The sequence below is a fragment of the Hylaeus volcanicus genome, chromosome 7, assembly GCF_026283585.1.
Source record: "Hylaeus volcanicus isolate JK05 chromosome 7, UHH_iyHylVolc1.0_haploid, whole genome shotgun sequence".
Classification (NCBI taxonomy): domain Eukaryota; kingdom Metazoa; phylum Arthropoda; class Insecta; order Hymenoptera; family Colletidae; genus Hylaeus; species Hylaeus volcanicus.
Window position 1 is genome coordinate 9,471,907 of NC_071982.1, and position 15,253 is coordinate 9,487,159.

Genomic DNA, 15,253 nt, shown 5'->3' on the forward strand with positions numbered 1-15,253 from the left:
TAAATCACCATCGTGATCGTGATTTTGCGATCACTGTGATAAATAACGGTTAGTGATTTTGCACGCCATCTCTAGTATATATGGTCGAAGAGGTTGGCAGTCTTGTCCTTGTTGTACAGTCTTTTCTAGAAATAAAGTAACGCACGTGTCGAAATTCCGCAACAATATAAAGGATCATGTTAAGGGGGTAGACACGACACGTGACCTCTCCGATTCGGCAGGTCGGTATTACAGCAGCTACTCTCTGCATAGAAATGGTATTACCATTAGATATACGGCAGCGGAGGAAAACTAGATGGAGCTGGTTGTTATTGCCATACAGTATAGTTCCTTCTCAACAACATATACTGTATACTTTTTCCTTGAGGGATTCTGAATGATCAGCGTAGTAAGTAGGAGCTAGGTTGGGGGACCCTCGGCGCCTCGTTGAGTTGATCCGCGCTATCGAGAATTTGGTAAACTTTAACAATTTTTTACGCGACATCGGTTCGTCTCCGGCATGTGGCTCCTTTGAAGCTTTTTACCTACTACTCGAGTAGAATTTTTTAAAATTAAAAAAAACTTTGACCTTAAATTTCGAGGTCATAATGGATTTTGCGGACGATTTTTTTTGCAAATGTCCACCGATCCAGATGTGTACAATAACCCCTGAAAGTGGTGACCAATCATTTTTATACACTCTGTACACCCTGATTTCATTTATAAAAATAAAGAAGTTTGATACAAATTACTTTTTGAGTTGATACTAATTGAATATAAAAACTGATACCTATATATCCTGAAAAATCCATTATTAATGTTTCCTACTTCCCATAAATATTTTAACAGAAACGTTTAAAAAATATTCGGATAATGTGAAATTTATTTTTAGAAGATGCGTATTGAATATTCGGGCAATGTTGAGTAAATCTTGAAAATTAAGAGATTTAAGAAAAAATTAAATCAAATTTTATATTGTGTTTCATTTATTCATAGATTTTACTTTTATTACTTTATTTCTTGTGATTGGATTCAATTAAAACAAGTTATTTTAATTTTTTTTACCTCGGTGAGAATTTGAATATCAGATGAATATGTATTTTATATTCGGGAAATAATATTTTGCTGCGAATATCAAATGTATATCTATTTTATATTCGTGAAAAAATATTTTGTTATGAATATCAAATAAATATGTATTTTATATTTGTATATGTATATGTATTTTATTCTATTCTAAATATCGAATAGATATTCATTTTATACTTAAAAAAAAATATTTTTTTTCTAAATCTAGAATAAACATCATATGTATATTTAAATATTAAAATGAGATTCAATCTCTTTTATTGGATGAATATGTATTCAATATTTTGTGCTACTAGGGTATGTGAACCTGACACCCAACTGGCAAAAAATTAACTTTTTTTTACGGAAAATGATAGTGTTTCGTTTCGATTTTAGTATTAGGTTCTTACCATTTGTTTTCATTTATCAATTGATGAAACTACAAACGAAATACTGTCATTTTCCGTAAAAATTTAATTTTTTAAGTCAGGTCCCACGTTCATATAGCTTACAAGGAGACATCGCCTAATGTCCCCCGAATTATTTAATCAAATTTTTTTCATATGTAAAGAAGAGTATGTAGGACAATCTCTGCAAGTGAGAAGGCACATTTTTAAAAATAACTAAATTTCGATTGACGAGTGTCAACTGTATAAGAGTCGAATGCATTATAGAAGCAGCGTAGCACAGTGAATAGAGTGCCATGTTGCGAAGACGATCTTTTGCGCTGGAAGCGGTTCGATCCCGGTAGAAGTCGCTTATTTTTTTGTTTACTTTTTCTTCCGTTTGTACTATATTTTGTTATAGAAACTACGTTTTTATATATTAAGATTATTTTGATACAATATTGTGCAATTTTTATGTTTTTTATTGCATTGAAAAAAAGTCAAAAAAAAGAAGGAAGAAAAAAAAAGAAAAGAAGAAAGAAAGAAAAGGAAAAAAAGAAAGGAGAAAGAAGTTGTGCAATGTTTGTTTAATATAATTAAATTGTTGTTTAGAAACTATAATGACGTAAGTTTTTATAAAAGCTTGTAGAAACTCCTTCCACATCCTAACTTTTTTTCTGTCAGATTTTGCAATTTCGCTTTTGAAACATGCTAAAAATTTGTTCAAATGCAAGAAATTTTTTTTTTCAATTTTCTCCAAAAAACACTTAATGAGACGATAGATTTACTTCCCCTGATTACGAAATGCATCATTATTATATGTTTTTTTTCATTATTGTGCCTGGAAAACGTGAAAAACTATCTAATAGTTCACCTACTCTTCGTTGGTGGCGCCAGTTTATCTCCTGCACACCCTTAAAATCATTACAATAGGCATAATGTAAACAAACATATATATATCAAAAGAGGAAACGAGACAAACACATCGGCAAACTTCAGATTTATTCGAAACCTAGGGTTTCGCCCATCGCTGCTAAGCGGTTTATTGTATTTATTATTTTATATTAGAAGCATAAGTTTACCTGACTGTATGCCACTTAGGCAATAAGAATAACAATAAGGTGAACAAGATAAATAATAGTAAAAGATAAGACTAAAAGATAAATGTAAACGACAGGACCAATAGATACAACACTAATGTAATCATGATATTATGTACCCAATAAAGTATTGCAAACTCAAACTCGAACTGCTGCTTTACAGATTACAGTGCGACGCTAAAGTAACTTTTAGTCACGGCGGTACACCGTTCTGATGCACATTTGGTTTACTTCTAGAAAAGAACGGATTGCTCACCCAATGGTATCTCTCTCAACAGATACATTCTGGAATGTTTGTTATATGGAAAGTAGATGTTCCTGTGTAAATACAGTTCAGTAAACAGTCCATGTTTATGTAGTCAACGTTTGGTAGTATATTTTTAAGAAATGTAAAATGTTATTTGAAATAGATCATTTCATTAATTTCATTTCAAAGTACATACTATACAATTCATTGACAATGTCAACATAAAATACTAATGTATGAATGACTTGGAAAAAACCGTTTTCCTTGTATTCTCGTCAATTGACCGTTTATCGCGTGAAGAAGCATAGAGGGGATAGCGATATAAGCAGACCACGGACATTATGTCCGTGAAGCAGACTTATCGTGTCGATCCTTGTCAGTTCTCAGTTTATCAGAAGTCTCATTGCGTGTGGCACAGTGAAATAATTGATGATAAATAGACTTTTTAAATATCGCACGTTCACGTAATTATATTAAATATGGTAATATCATCATTTGATAACACTTATCATATCAAACATAATTATTTAGGTCTTTGAGTCGTATAAAACAACAGCAAACCTATAAGTTTTTTCCAAAATCGTTTTGTATTATTCATCGGGAACAATTAAGCACGATGGTGAAAGCAAAGAAATACGTCGTAGTTAAACATTTCGAAGGTGAACCAAAACCAACAGATTTACAATTGGTCGAGGAAGACTTACCAGCTCTTCAGAATGGAGGTAAAGGTCGTTGGATATACATATGTCTAATAGTATAAGAAATCTTCACGTGCTGGTGCATTCAAAGTGTTACCTTCGTTGTTAATGTATGTATTATTATCTAGCGCCGCGACCTCTTGACTCGCTACGACTGAATATGGGCAACACTTTTATAATAGATAAACAACTTTTTATTCGTTACGAGTTGAATCAAAATTCAAATTCAAATTACAGAACGATTACTCAATGATAAACAAACAAAACTTAACTGTTAAATTGAATACAAATTATGAACGTACTATTCATACGGTGTTTTTATTCGTCATCTATTAACTGAATAAAACTGTATTTAAGTCTGCTGGTGGCCAATAAAAGGACGTGTAACCATGTTAGAAGATTATTATTAGATAATTCAAAGAAATGAGATGAAGCAAACAAATATAGAACAAAAATTAACGATAAGACTTATATATGACTAAACTGCCGATGTTTAAGCAAATTCATATTTTTATCGATTTACATAAAAAATTGAGACTTAAGTGAATGTATGTTTTGTCTTCTAAACGCTATAAAATGTATATTATTGTTGATATGTCATATATTTTTGCATTTGTACACATTCTTATAGATTTTTCAATATTCCTATTTGCTATGAATGCATGAACATCCACAGTCTATATGTATCACTTTGATATTAATTATAACAGTTCAATAATTCAGTAATATAAACAGAGATGATCAACATTTTATTGTAGCAATAAATAACGAATAAAAACAACGTATCACTCGGTTCATTCGATCGAACTATAAGTATTTGTATTCATTTACCGTGAAATGCAATTCTGTAACTCACATTTCAATATTTATTCAACGAATGACGCATACGAATTTCTCTAGTAGTTATATTAAGAAATACTACAATTGTAATATTTATACAACGTATATCTTCTATTTGAATAAGAAATGTCACTCTACTAAGAATTTTGCCCATTTCCAACAAATAGCTAAGGCATTATAGGAATGACTTGAACAAATTATTATTTACATAAATGCGCTTTACCTAAGTCGATCGTCTAAAAAATGATCCAGTTTGTAAATAGTCATTATTCATAATGTTAATTTATTACAAAAAAAAAAGATTTATTAGGATTAAAATGTGTTCAACTTTGGTTGGAAGACATTTTGCAGATGACTATTAATATTTCTTCGTCGCATATGTATCAATTATTGCACATTGATGCAATGATAGTTACGTAGTAACTAGTTAGTATTTTCGATAAAAAAAAAATAATAATAAAAATAGATTGAAATTTCAATCTTTCGATATTCGTATATTTATAAGTAGGCACATCAATCATCTATGAACCTTATTTAAGTTTACATAATCGCGATATTTATGGACGAATCGTATGATTTATTACCCTTCATACTGTGAAATTTTACGACTATATTATTATAGATACAGTTTACCACTTAAGGCTTATAAACGTTGAAATTGCAAATTTATTGTATTTCTCTCGAGATAAAAGAAAATAAATTCTACTCGTATCATTTCACTTTATACAGAAAGTCGACGCTGAAGTTACTAGCACCGTCATGCAGCTTCCAATTTGAACGTTCCCTTTTATCGCATGTTATGAAATAAAAATAAGTAGAACCTAAGTTTACAAGTTTGAAGCAGGGCCGGCGCAAAGCAGGTTCACCGCGATCGTCGGAACCCGGCCTCGCGGTCTACGAAAATTATTCAATTAAAAGGCACCGATTTTTATTAACTTTTTACAGAATGATACCATTAACAGATGCAAGACATTTTTTTAATAGCGATGATTCAGTTTAAAGGAGTGACAAAAATCATCAAAGTATTATTATTTAGTATTCGTCTTATAAAAAATATATAATATGTAACAGCGTTTGTAAATAAATAATTCCTCGTTGTGAAATTTAAGTGTAGGATTTGAATGTGAATTCAGGTCCCGCAACATTTTTTAACACGGCCCCGCAAAAGGTCACGCCGGCCCTGGTTTGAAGTAATATCTATCGAACAAAATACATTCCTTTTACAAATTACTGTCAAATATAAGCACAATCTCTTCAAATATCGACTTGCCTTAAAATTTAGAATGATCATTAATAATTTTTTAGTCCCTATCATATTAGTTTGTATGGAAAGCTACACTCTGATATGATAACTGTGTTATCTCCATTGATTTGTTTTCTTTTTCATTCATATTCTCTATTTATGCGATATGGAATGTTAAATTTATCACAATATCATACGTTTTTAAAAATTCAAATTATTTTCAGAATTCCTTGTTCAGGCAGAGTACCTTTCTGTTGATCCTTACATGCGTCCTTATATTTTAAGATACCCGTTAGGTATTACAATGATCGGCGGACAAGTGGCTAAAATTATTGAATCAAAGAATCCCGATTATCCAGTTGGAAAAAGGATTGTTGCCTACTTGGGATGGAGGACACATACAGTTGTTAATTTACAGACATTCTCTAAAGGGGATTTTGTATCACAAAGACCCTATCTCTTACCTGATATAGGGGATCTTTCACCGTCGTTAGGTTTAGGAGTTTTAGGAATGCCAGGGTAAATATTGTTTAAAATACAAAATAATGTATATTTATGTTCTTTTGCTCTCCAAGAAGACAATTACATAATGATATATTATACAATCTCCTCATTTTGTTTTTCCATGTATTGTACTTCTTCAATTCTTTATGAACTTCCACATTTTTTGTTTGTTTTAGAAATACAGCATACTTTGGACTTCTAGAGATTTGCAAGCCAAAACAAGGTGAAACTCTTGTCGTAAGTGGAGCTGCAGGAGCTGTTGGTTCTCATGTTGGTCAAATAGGAAAAAATGTTTTTGGACTGAATGTTGTTGGTATTGCTGGCTCCGATGATAAATGTAAATGGCTTGTTAACGAGTTTCATTTCGACTCTGCTATTAATTATAAAACAGACAATATTGCAGCTGCATTAAGGAAAGCTGCACCAAAAGGAGTTGATTGCTATTTTGATAATGTATGTTATAATAGAATATTAGATTGATATATAAATATTTTTATTGAATGATGCAATTGTAATTAGATTTATACTTATTTTATCGTAATAGGTTGGGGGAGATATTTCCACTACAGTTATGTATCAAATGAAACCTTTTGGTCGGGTGGCTGTGTGTGGAAGCATTTCTTCATACAACTCTGACGCTTCGTCTTTGCCAAAAACAACTATTCTCCAACCAGCTATTGTGTTTAATCAATTAAAAATAGAAGGTTTCATTGTGCAACGTTGGGGTGATCGTTGGTTAGAAGGCATGAAGAAAAATCTGCAATGGATAAGAGAAGGAAAACTTCAGCATCAAGAAACTGTTACAAAAGGATTTGAAAATATGTTTGATGCATTTGTTGGCATGTTACAGGGTAAAAATATTGGTAAAGCTGTTGTTCAAGTTTGAGGAAAAATATTTATTTGGAAAAATATGATGTTTTTAATAATATCATTATATATCTTTTAAGTGTACACTTGTTTTTTGACCTCATGAACTCGATATCCTTATTTTGGTAATGCATTGCTATGTGAATGATGATAATGTAAAGTATGATAAATTAATTCATCAAGACAAAACAATGATACAGAAAGAAGTATAGACATTCCTATAAATAATAAAATTACAAAAAGATTGCTATATAAAAGTTTTCCTTCTTTTAATATTTTATATCTATCTACTAACTATGGAAGTAATTGTAATAAAAGTTGCTATTATTATTACAATATCATAATAATACAATAATAGAATTCATATTTATATGGATTAACAATAAGGTAATATATACACTTATACATAATATGCTTCTCACATTAGGTGTCCATCAAACATAAAAATTAGAAGATATTTGATCAATTTAAAATTAAATAAACGAAAGACATTACTATTTCTTAGCTTCATGTTAATAACGTTAGCAGTTCCATTAAATTGCCAGCTAATCACAGCGAATCAATTGTTAAATTCCACATGTACCTGCTAAATAGGTACATCCACGGACGACAGAAAATCTTAAATGATTGCCATAGACAGTTTTATTGCAATATATTACACAGATTATAATGCATCACAATGAATAATTACATTTGGTTTCCCGATGCCAAACGGCATTACATGTACATACTTTAGGGATCGCAACATTATGCCTAATACAACCTTATAATAATACCTTACAGAAAACTTCGGGAACTTACATTCATCTCTAATTACAATATAGTACATGTGTCTTGAAATTCCATTTTGGCCAAAGCTTTCGAGGTAGACGATTGAAAAATATCGTCTCAAAATTCAAACACGTGGTGCATAGGACACAACGTTTCAATCAGTTTACAAAAAAAACCTAATACCAATTTATTTATACACAGTCGAGCAAATACTTCTCGCCATATAGATTACTTTCTATGTTCGTATCGTCGCTGAGATATCTCGGAGGTATTAGGAAAACACAGTGATCACCAGTGAAGCAAATGAAAGCACAGAATAAGTGATCAATACAGAAGTTTCACACGATACTTTTGCTGGCCTCATGGTGCCTCCTTGCTTCCTTGCTCATACAAACGAAAGCAAGCTATATGATACCTGTATTTGCATTTCATTTTTGGTAGTGCTCATTATTCTGCTTTTCATGTATTGCTTTCCTGCTTTAGTTCTGTTTTTATCATACAAATTTTTACAGTATAAATAAGTTCACGTTTTAATATGCATTCATAAAAAACGTATCTAGCTACATCAAAAGTAGTGTTTCAAAATGAAACTTCTGTATAATTATTATCCTGTAACGAAGACTATATATACTGATCAATTTTTCCAATGTCCAAAGCACTTTTCACGCACTGAAGCTTCCCCTTGTTATATTGCGAGAATAAAGCAAACTTTACATTGCAGATTTTATTTACTCTATGAGATCCACTTTTATGTTTGTTGCGAGTCGAACATAGTACTGTGAAAACATATGTATCACAGTGTAGTTTTACAAAGACGAAATTCTTGTTGGAATCTTTGATGTTCATATCCTCATACTTTTAGATTGGAGTAAGTCCTAAGCAAATTAAACAGATGGTTCCCATTAGGGTAGTACCTAAGATGTATCTGTACTAAGGTAATTTATTCTAGTCTTAGGCAGTGGAAAAATTAAGATGGATTGACCAAGTTCATACTTGAATCTCATTTCTAATTTAACCACATATTACTATCGATATTGCTATTAATATTGTAGCTTCATTCTCAGTGATACTACTTAGGAAATGTATTCAGAACAAAGGAGTTTTATCTTTGTAAAAGTACTCTGTATCGTGTCTAAGACAACATTCTATCGAATGGAAACATTGGCATCTTCTGATTAGAAGCTATATGGGAGGTGGTTCATTAGCCATACTCTCTTCCTCCACCTTGCTCCCTGTTCGCGAATCCTCGAGCATTCATTGTGAACTATTTTGTTGAACAAACATGTCCCTGCCAGGATGTTGGATCAAATTTTATCACGTGACATTGATCTCTTCATCCTCCTCATTCTCTGTTTGCTCCTCAGGTCGCTGAGGACTCGTCAAAGGACTGACGTCGCTCAAGTCCATTCTTGGTCTATCCCCATCAGCATCGCTTAAGTCCGGATTTGGATTGTTCTTGTTTGGTAATGTTTGCTCTCGTGAGCCACCTGTTGCCAATAGTTCTCTCTCTTTGCTGTTCCTCCACTTCATCCTCCGATTTTGAAACCAAATTTTCACCTGCAACCAAACCGTTACGAATTAATTAGATTTTTACTGAGTATTTTATCATTGAATAATTAACATTTTGATTTCTGTGTTCAGAGAATTAGCGGTTTAAATATTTCAATCATCCAGGCCAATTTTATTCGTCTTTAAATCAGGGATAGGGAACCTTTTGATTTTTAATAATCAAATGTAACTGTCAGCATTGTCATGGTGGACACTCAAAGATACCATCTTAAATTAATTATATTTAATTTCATTTAAAATAAAAATGTCACATATACTCCATACCATTTGTTTTCTTAAAAAAGTCTTTAATTCCAGTATTATTTATATCTACATCTTCTAGGTTATGTTTCTATTTATAAAGAAATTTTATTTCTTCTCACATAAATTTGATAAGGGAAAACATATTTATAATAAATTGTTCATATTCCTGCATGGACGGAAGGAACATATAAACATTCATCACGTACAGTGAATCACGAAAGTATTCGAACGCTCCGAAATAAACAGTTTGGAGCTTAAAAAATACAAGTCATATTATGAATTACGAAATCATAATTACTTACATTAAATTTCAAGTGTCTTTGATAATATTAACGCTAGTTATGAAACATTTCTTGGTAACATCAACTAAATAAACATCACAAAAGTATTCGACCAATTCGAACGACAAACCTCACACACAAAACAAACTTTGTGTGGCGCCTTCATCCATATATGTATTAAATATACAGGGTGTCCCAAAAATGTTGTAACACCTTGAAAGGGGTGATTCGGAAGGTGATTTGAAACAACTTTTTCCTTAGCGAAAATGTTGTCCGAGGCTTCGTTAAGGAAATATTAACAAAACCCCGACCAATCAGACCGCGCGTATATCGTTGGAGCGGCCGCGATAGCGTATGAGCGCGGCCGCCTAGCGCGTAGCCTACACTCCACCGGCATACTCGCGCTTTGATCGGTCGGGGATTTCTGTTAATATTTCCTTAACGAAGCCTCGGACAACATTTTCGCTAAGGAAACAGTTGTTTCAAATCACCTTTCGAATCACCCCTTTCAAGGTGTTACAACATTTTTGGGACACCCTGTATGCTTCCATCATGTAGGCAGCGACACTGATGGGCAAAAACCCTAGGCTTCCAATAAATCTGAAGTTTGCCGATATGTTTGTTTCGTTTCCTCTTTAGAACATTTTCCAAAGAAAGAAACGAGACAAACACATCGGCAAACTTCAGATTATTCGAAGCCTAGAGTTTTGCCCATCTCTGACCGGAGGAAGCAGATACTGTCTCCACGACCAGAGTTCTAGGCTTTTTTGGTTTTGTGAATTGAAATTCTCGTTTCACTCTCGAACGTGACGCGCACTTCGAGTTTTATCTATGTAAATCCGTTAGTATTCCACACTTCCCGTATTTAGCACTGTAAGTACCATGAAGACTGTATAAGGAGATCCAACTCCATACGAAAGTTACTAGAAAATTGTTATGAATATCAAGGGTGCGCAGGACCCAGAGCCAAACTCCGAGTTGACTTCAGCGACAGTTGTGGAAAAAGTAGGAAACTCCGGGATAAGGACAGAGAAGGCGATACAAAAATTGCAGGAGAGACGAGGACAGGACGATTAGGTTAGCATGATTTTTTTTCCAGGATATTGAAGTAAAGAAGCAATGTTTTCTAATAAGTCTGGTTTTAATATATTCGTTACACTTTGGCGGATGCGACTCCAAGGCCTGATTTTGCAATTTTGACCTTAAAACTTTATAAGCAATAAAACTATGTTTGCTATCTTCATTTTATTGCTTATAAAGTTTTAAGGCCAAAATTGCAAAATCAGGCCTTGGAGTCGCATCCGTCAAAGTGTAACGAATATATTAAAACCAGAATTATTAGAAAATATTGCTTCTTTGCTTCAATATCCGGGGAAAAAGATCATGCTAGCCTAATCGTCCTGTCCTCGTCTCTCCTGCAATTTTGGTATCGCCCTCTCTGTCCTTATCCTGGAGTTTCCTACTTTTTCGACAACTGTCGCTGAAGTCAACTCGGAGATTGGCTCTGGGTCCTGCGCATCGAATTTCCAACAATTGCTCTTCACATTATTTTCCAATCGGTTCAATAGTTTAAGTGTTACGAGCCAATATATATGAGAAACTTTGATTTTTTCGGCTAAAATAGAACACGAATATTTCTTCCATCGCCATGGAAAAATAGAAATTGTCAAATTATGTCTAATTTCTTATTGTCTACGTATAGATCGCACTTTTACGAAGAAAACAAGCTTTTGTTGAAGAAAATCTATGGATAAATACCGGAGTTAGGAACAATTGTGTAAAGGTACAAAAATCCCAATTTTACTCTGTTTTTGTATTTTTTTCCTATTTATATTGTAGCGGCTAGCACGCACCGTAAATAACGGTTCACGTGCAAACAGCTAGAATGGTTTACGACAAGCAAACGACGAAGCTATTTTTGAGAAAGCCGTATTTTTCCGTTATTAACAGATGTTCGTTTCCTCGCGACAATTAGCTACGGCCTCAATAGCATATTGCAAATGTCGTAAACCATGGGTCTTCCGAAGGGCTGCCAGGCAAAGTCAAGCAACCCTCAGCAGGTGACGATGCGAGGCCTGAGGCCCGGAGGAAATCCCGCTGCATTGCCAAATTTCCAACGGTGGTACTCCCCCACCTCAGCACATCCCCTTCCCGGGGAGACGCGCTAAGGGCGCAAGGAAGTGGTGGTGCGTAAGGAAATTTTAAGGACGATCAGTCTTTAACGAGTCGTCCTGTGGAGTTGACTAGTGGTCAAGATCGACCGTTAAAAGTCGCGAATAAAAAGTCATTTCAAATAGAATCCTCGTCGTTCCTTCACCCTCACGACCTACAATATAGGAAACATTTATTTAATTAATTTCGATTAGAAATAATTTCGGCCTTTGCTTTGTCTTCTGTTATTTGTTGGGTTCGTTTCTCTGATGAGGTACCAAATGTAGTCTCCCAACATTCTTTCATCCCAATATCCTTGATAGCGCTGCTCATTTTTTTTTTATTTTGTAAACTAGTGTAATTAACGCCGCCGACCACGATGCGTTGTCGGCGTTAGAAAAAAAAAAAGAGGTTTAACATGAAATTTGCAAAAAGAAACCGAGTCTCGTTCAATTGTATGGAAAGCATCATCCACGACGCATCGTCTCTACAATATATTGTATCTCCAATCTCGCTACATTAAAGGTACGCAATTAGCACAAAATAATAATACATAACATAAAATTATGTAAATTATAAACGCTACCGTTATTCGGTAATGCCGATGACGACTCAACGTCGTCATCCGAATTACAAACGCTACCGTTAATCGGTATTGCCGATGACGACTAAACGTCGTCATCCGAATTATAGCGATCATGCATGATCCGTAGAATGATTATGCCATACACAATCATTCTGGCACACATACATAAACACACAATTTATTCACTCATATGTATGCATGTATTCTTTAATTTAAAATATATTTTACGAGGTTTTTGGCCGCAACGTCTTTTTTCCTCGGGGTTTACCCTCAAATATTGTTGTTTTTATTTACTAACATGTTTATTTGGATTTTATTATCTGAATCACAGAACTCAAGAAATAACTTCAGTTCCGACGCTACACGTACAGTGGGTGTAGAAAGTATTCGTACACCGATCAATTAAAAAAAAAACTGTGTAAAATTGTAATTTATTAACTTATTTTTTATAAACAGTGACATTCTACATATTTTCGGAAATTTCTAGAATAGATAGATTACAAAAAAATAGCTATTTATCTAAGTTGCGAAATTAACAAGAAAAAAACAATTAATCGATAGAAATATTAAAGCAATAAGTATTCGCACAACTCTTTAATTATTAAAACTTGATTAAAAAAAAAAAAAAGAAATTTACATTAATTTATAAGTACATAATACTTCCTTCGTGGGATTTCCTTTTGATTTTATAATTATTGTAACTTTTCTGAGCATTAAATTAACTAAATTATTAGTTATTCGAAGTGGGATCTTCTTCAATTCCTTTATTAGAGCCATTTTTAAAAGTACTTTCCTGGAAATTGGATGTTTTCTAATTCGTACGGAGCAATAAACTAATGTGTTTATGTTACAAACTCTACTGTAAATGAATCGTACAAATACTTATTGCTTCTATACTTTTACCCACTTTTTGCATTTTTTTGTCAATTTCACAAATTATACTAACTAGTAAATGTTATTTGGACTATATTTATCTTAGAGACTTTTGAGAATATGTAAAATATCATTGATTATAAAAAAAGAAGTTAAGAAACTACAATTTCACACAAAAGTTTTTTGGGAAATTGATCGATGTACGAATACATTCTACACCCACTGTATTAAATTTTAAAAGTTTATATAAATTATTTTAGCTACAAAAGAATGTCATCAAAATTACCTCGAAAATGATAATAAATAAAAAACTATCTCCTTAATTCACTATCAATTCTTGTTACCAAAATGTCCCCCATCAAATTCATGTTGCCTACTTTCTGTGTCCCTTCCTTCGTTTCGCAGTAAATGTGTGCGCTCGAGAGTGAATGGGGTGGGGGTGGCGATAAAGGGTGCGTCATTTTCGTATATTAAAGACCATGTATTACCGAACCGCTGAACGGGCCAACGTCAAACGCACATGAACTCTCCTGAAAATGTTCTCCTCACCCGTTCAACCCCCAATCCCCATCCTCCCTGCTAGCCCGCCACTCCTTCGTGGCACCCAATTTCTCCATCCTGTTCGCCACTTTATTATGCGAGCGTAGCCTTAAGCTACATTAAAGCGTTGATCCCTGTGGCGGATTGATTTACCTAAACTGCTTTTCGAATTTTCATTGGTAGTTTTACTCATATATGTGTGTATGTGTGTGTGCGTGTGCACTTGACATCCAGGTGGACCCTGAAGGTATCTCGCCTTCGGGGAGTTATTGGATAAGACGTTGGAGCAAGGGGGCTGCTTGTCTATACAATTGGAGGATCTTATCTATACAATTCATAAGAAGACAAATATAAATGTGTATAGTATGCACTTGACATCTCTAGCTAGGATCCTGAAGGTATCTCGTCTTTAGGGGGAGGGGGAGGGGATGTTGTTTAAGGTATTTTGATGCAAAGCCTTCCTAATAGTATATTATGAACCCTTTATGTATACAACTCATAAGAATACAAATATAATGGTTAATAAAATGGAAATACGTAGGACCCAACGAAAAATAATGTACGGGGATTCGAACTCGGGCCTTCTAGATTACCTTTTAGGTAACCTTAAACCTTAATATATATATTTCTTAACAATTTTGTACAAAGTATATTTACATTTATAAATATAAACATATTTTTGTGCTTTACTTTCGTTGTGTGTAGTACCTGCCAGTACCCAGATAGTACCGGACGTCCCATGGACGTCCATTTTATGTCCAGTTTACGTCCAAACGTCCGACGTTCTTTGTCGGACGTCCGGCCGGAACGTCCTACGAACGTCCATGGGACCTAAATTTTGTACGTCCCAGGAATGTCCACTCTAAACTTTCTAGATTTAGGGAAAAATACTTTTTTTTTAAACAAAATAAATATTATTTATTAATATTCTTTATAATTTAATATTTATTCAATATGTAGAACAGAATATTTTTTTCCGAATATAAAATACACTATTTACAATTGTAAATTAATTAATATTATTATCCCAGATAGCACCGAACGTCCCATGGACGTACATAAGACGTTCCTGTTCCTGTGCTATCTGGGTATACAATCATTATTTAATATTCACAACAGAATATTTTTTTCCGTAGATAAAACACGTATTTATCTAATATTCGCAACAGAATATATGTTTGAACATATAAAACATAATGTTTATTCAATATTAGGAATACAATATTTTTTGTACATATGAGATGTGGTATGTATGTAATATTTGGAACTATTCAGAATTACCTAGTAAATTAATTCTTCTAACTTTT

General features: G+C 33.4%; 2 protein-coding genes across 3 annotated transcripts in view; one reads left to right on the forward strand and one right to left on the reverse strand.

Annotated features, from left to right (window-relative positions):
- The first annotated feature begins 3,085 nt into the window (after positions 1–3,085).
- Positions 3,086–7,016, forward strand: LOC128879794 (prostaglandin reductase 1-like). Its single transcript, XM_054129269.1, has 5 exons — positions 3,086–3,244; positions 3,312–3,502; positions 5,786–6,080; positions 6,242–6,518; positions 6,610–7,016. Exons 1-5 carry the CDS (start codon positions 3,210–3,212, stop codon positions 6,949–6,951), a joined length of 1,140 nt encoding a protein of 379 aa, XP_053985244.1. The 5' UTR covers positions 3,086–3,209; the 3' UTR covers positions 6,952–7,016.
- A 136-nt stretch (positions 7,017–7,152) lies between these two features.
- The window catches only part of LOC128879801 (homeobox protein DBX1-like), a 90,873-nt gene continuing 82,772 nt past the window's right edge, over positions 7,153–15,253 (reverse strand). Inside the window, exons 1-2 of one of the 2 annotated variants that reach the window (XR_008457698.1) lie at positions 9,818–10,040; positions 9,120–9,260 (exon numbers count right to left, since the gene is read on the reverse strand). Coding sequence is in view for 1 of the 2 variants with exons in the window: in XM_054129280.1 (XP_053985255.1) it covers positions 9,018–9,260 (243 nt within the window). In the remaining variant the exon portion in view is untranslated. Of the gene's footprint in view, positions 9,261–9,817; positions 10,041–15,253 lie in introns of those variants that run through there. The other variant, XM_054129280.1, reaches the window with a different exon arrangement.

What these genes read in the sequence shown, in the direction of transcription:
- LOC128879794 (XM_054129269.1), top strand. Translation starts at nt 3,210, where the DNA reads ATGATAAATAGACTTTTTAAATATCGCACGTTCAC. An exon ending in TTTAAATATCGCACGTTCAC is followed by an intron (nt 3,245 to 3,311) that starts GTAATTATATTA and finishes ATAATTATTTAG; the next exon opens with GTCTTTGAGTCGTATAAAAC. An exon ending in ACCAGCTCTTCAGAATGGAG is followed by an intron (nt 3,503 to 5,785) that starts GTAAAGGTCGTT and finishes AATTATTTTCAG; the next exon opens with AATTCCTTGTTCAGGCAGAG.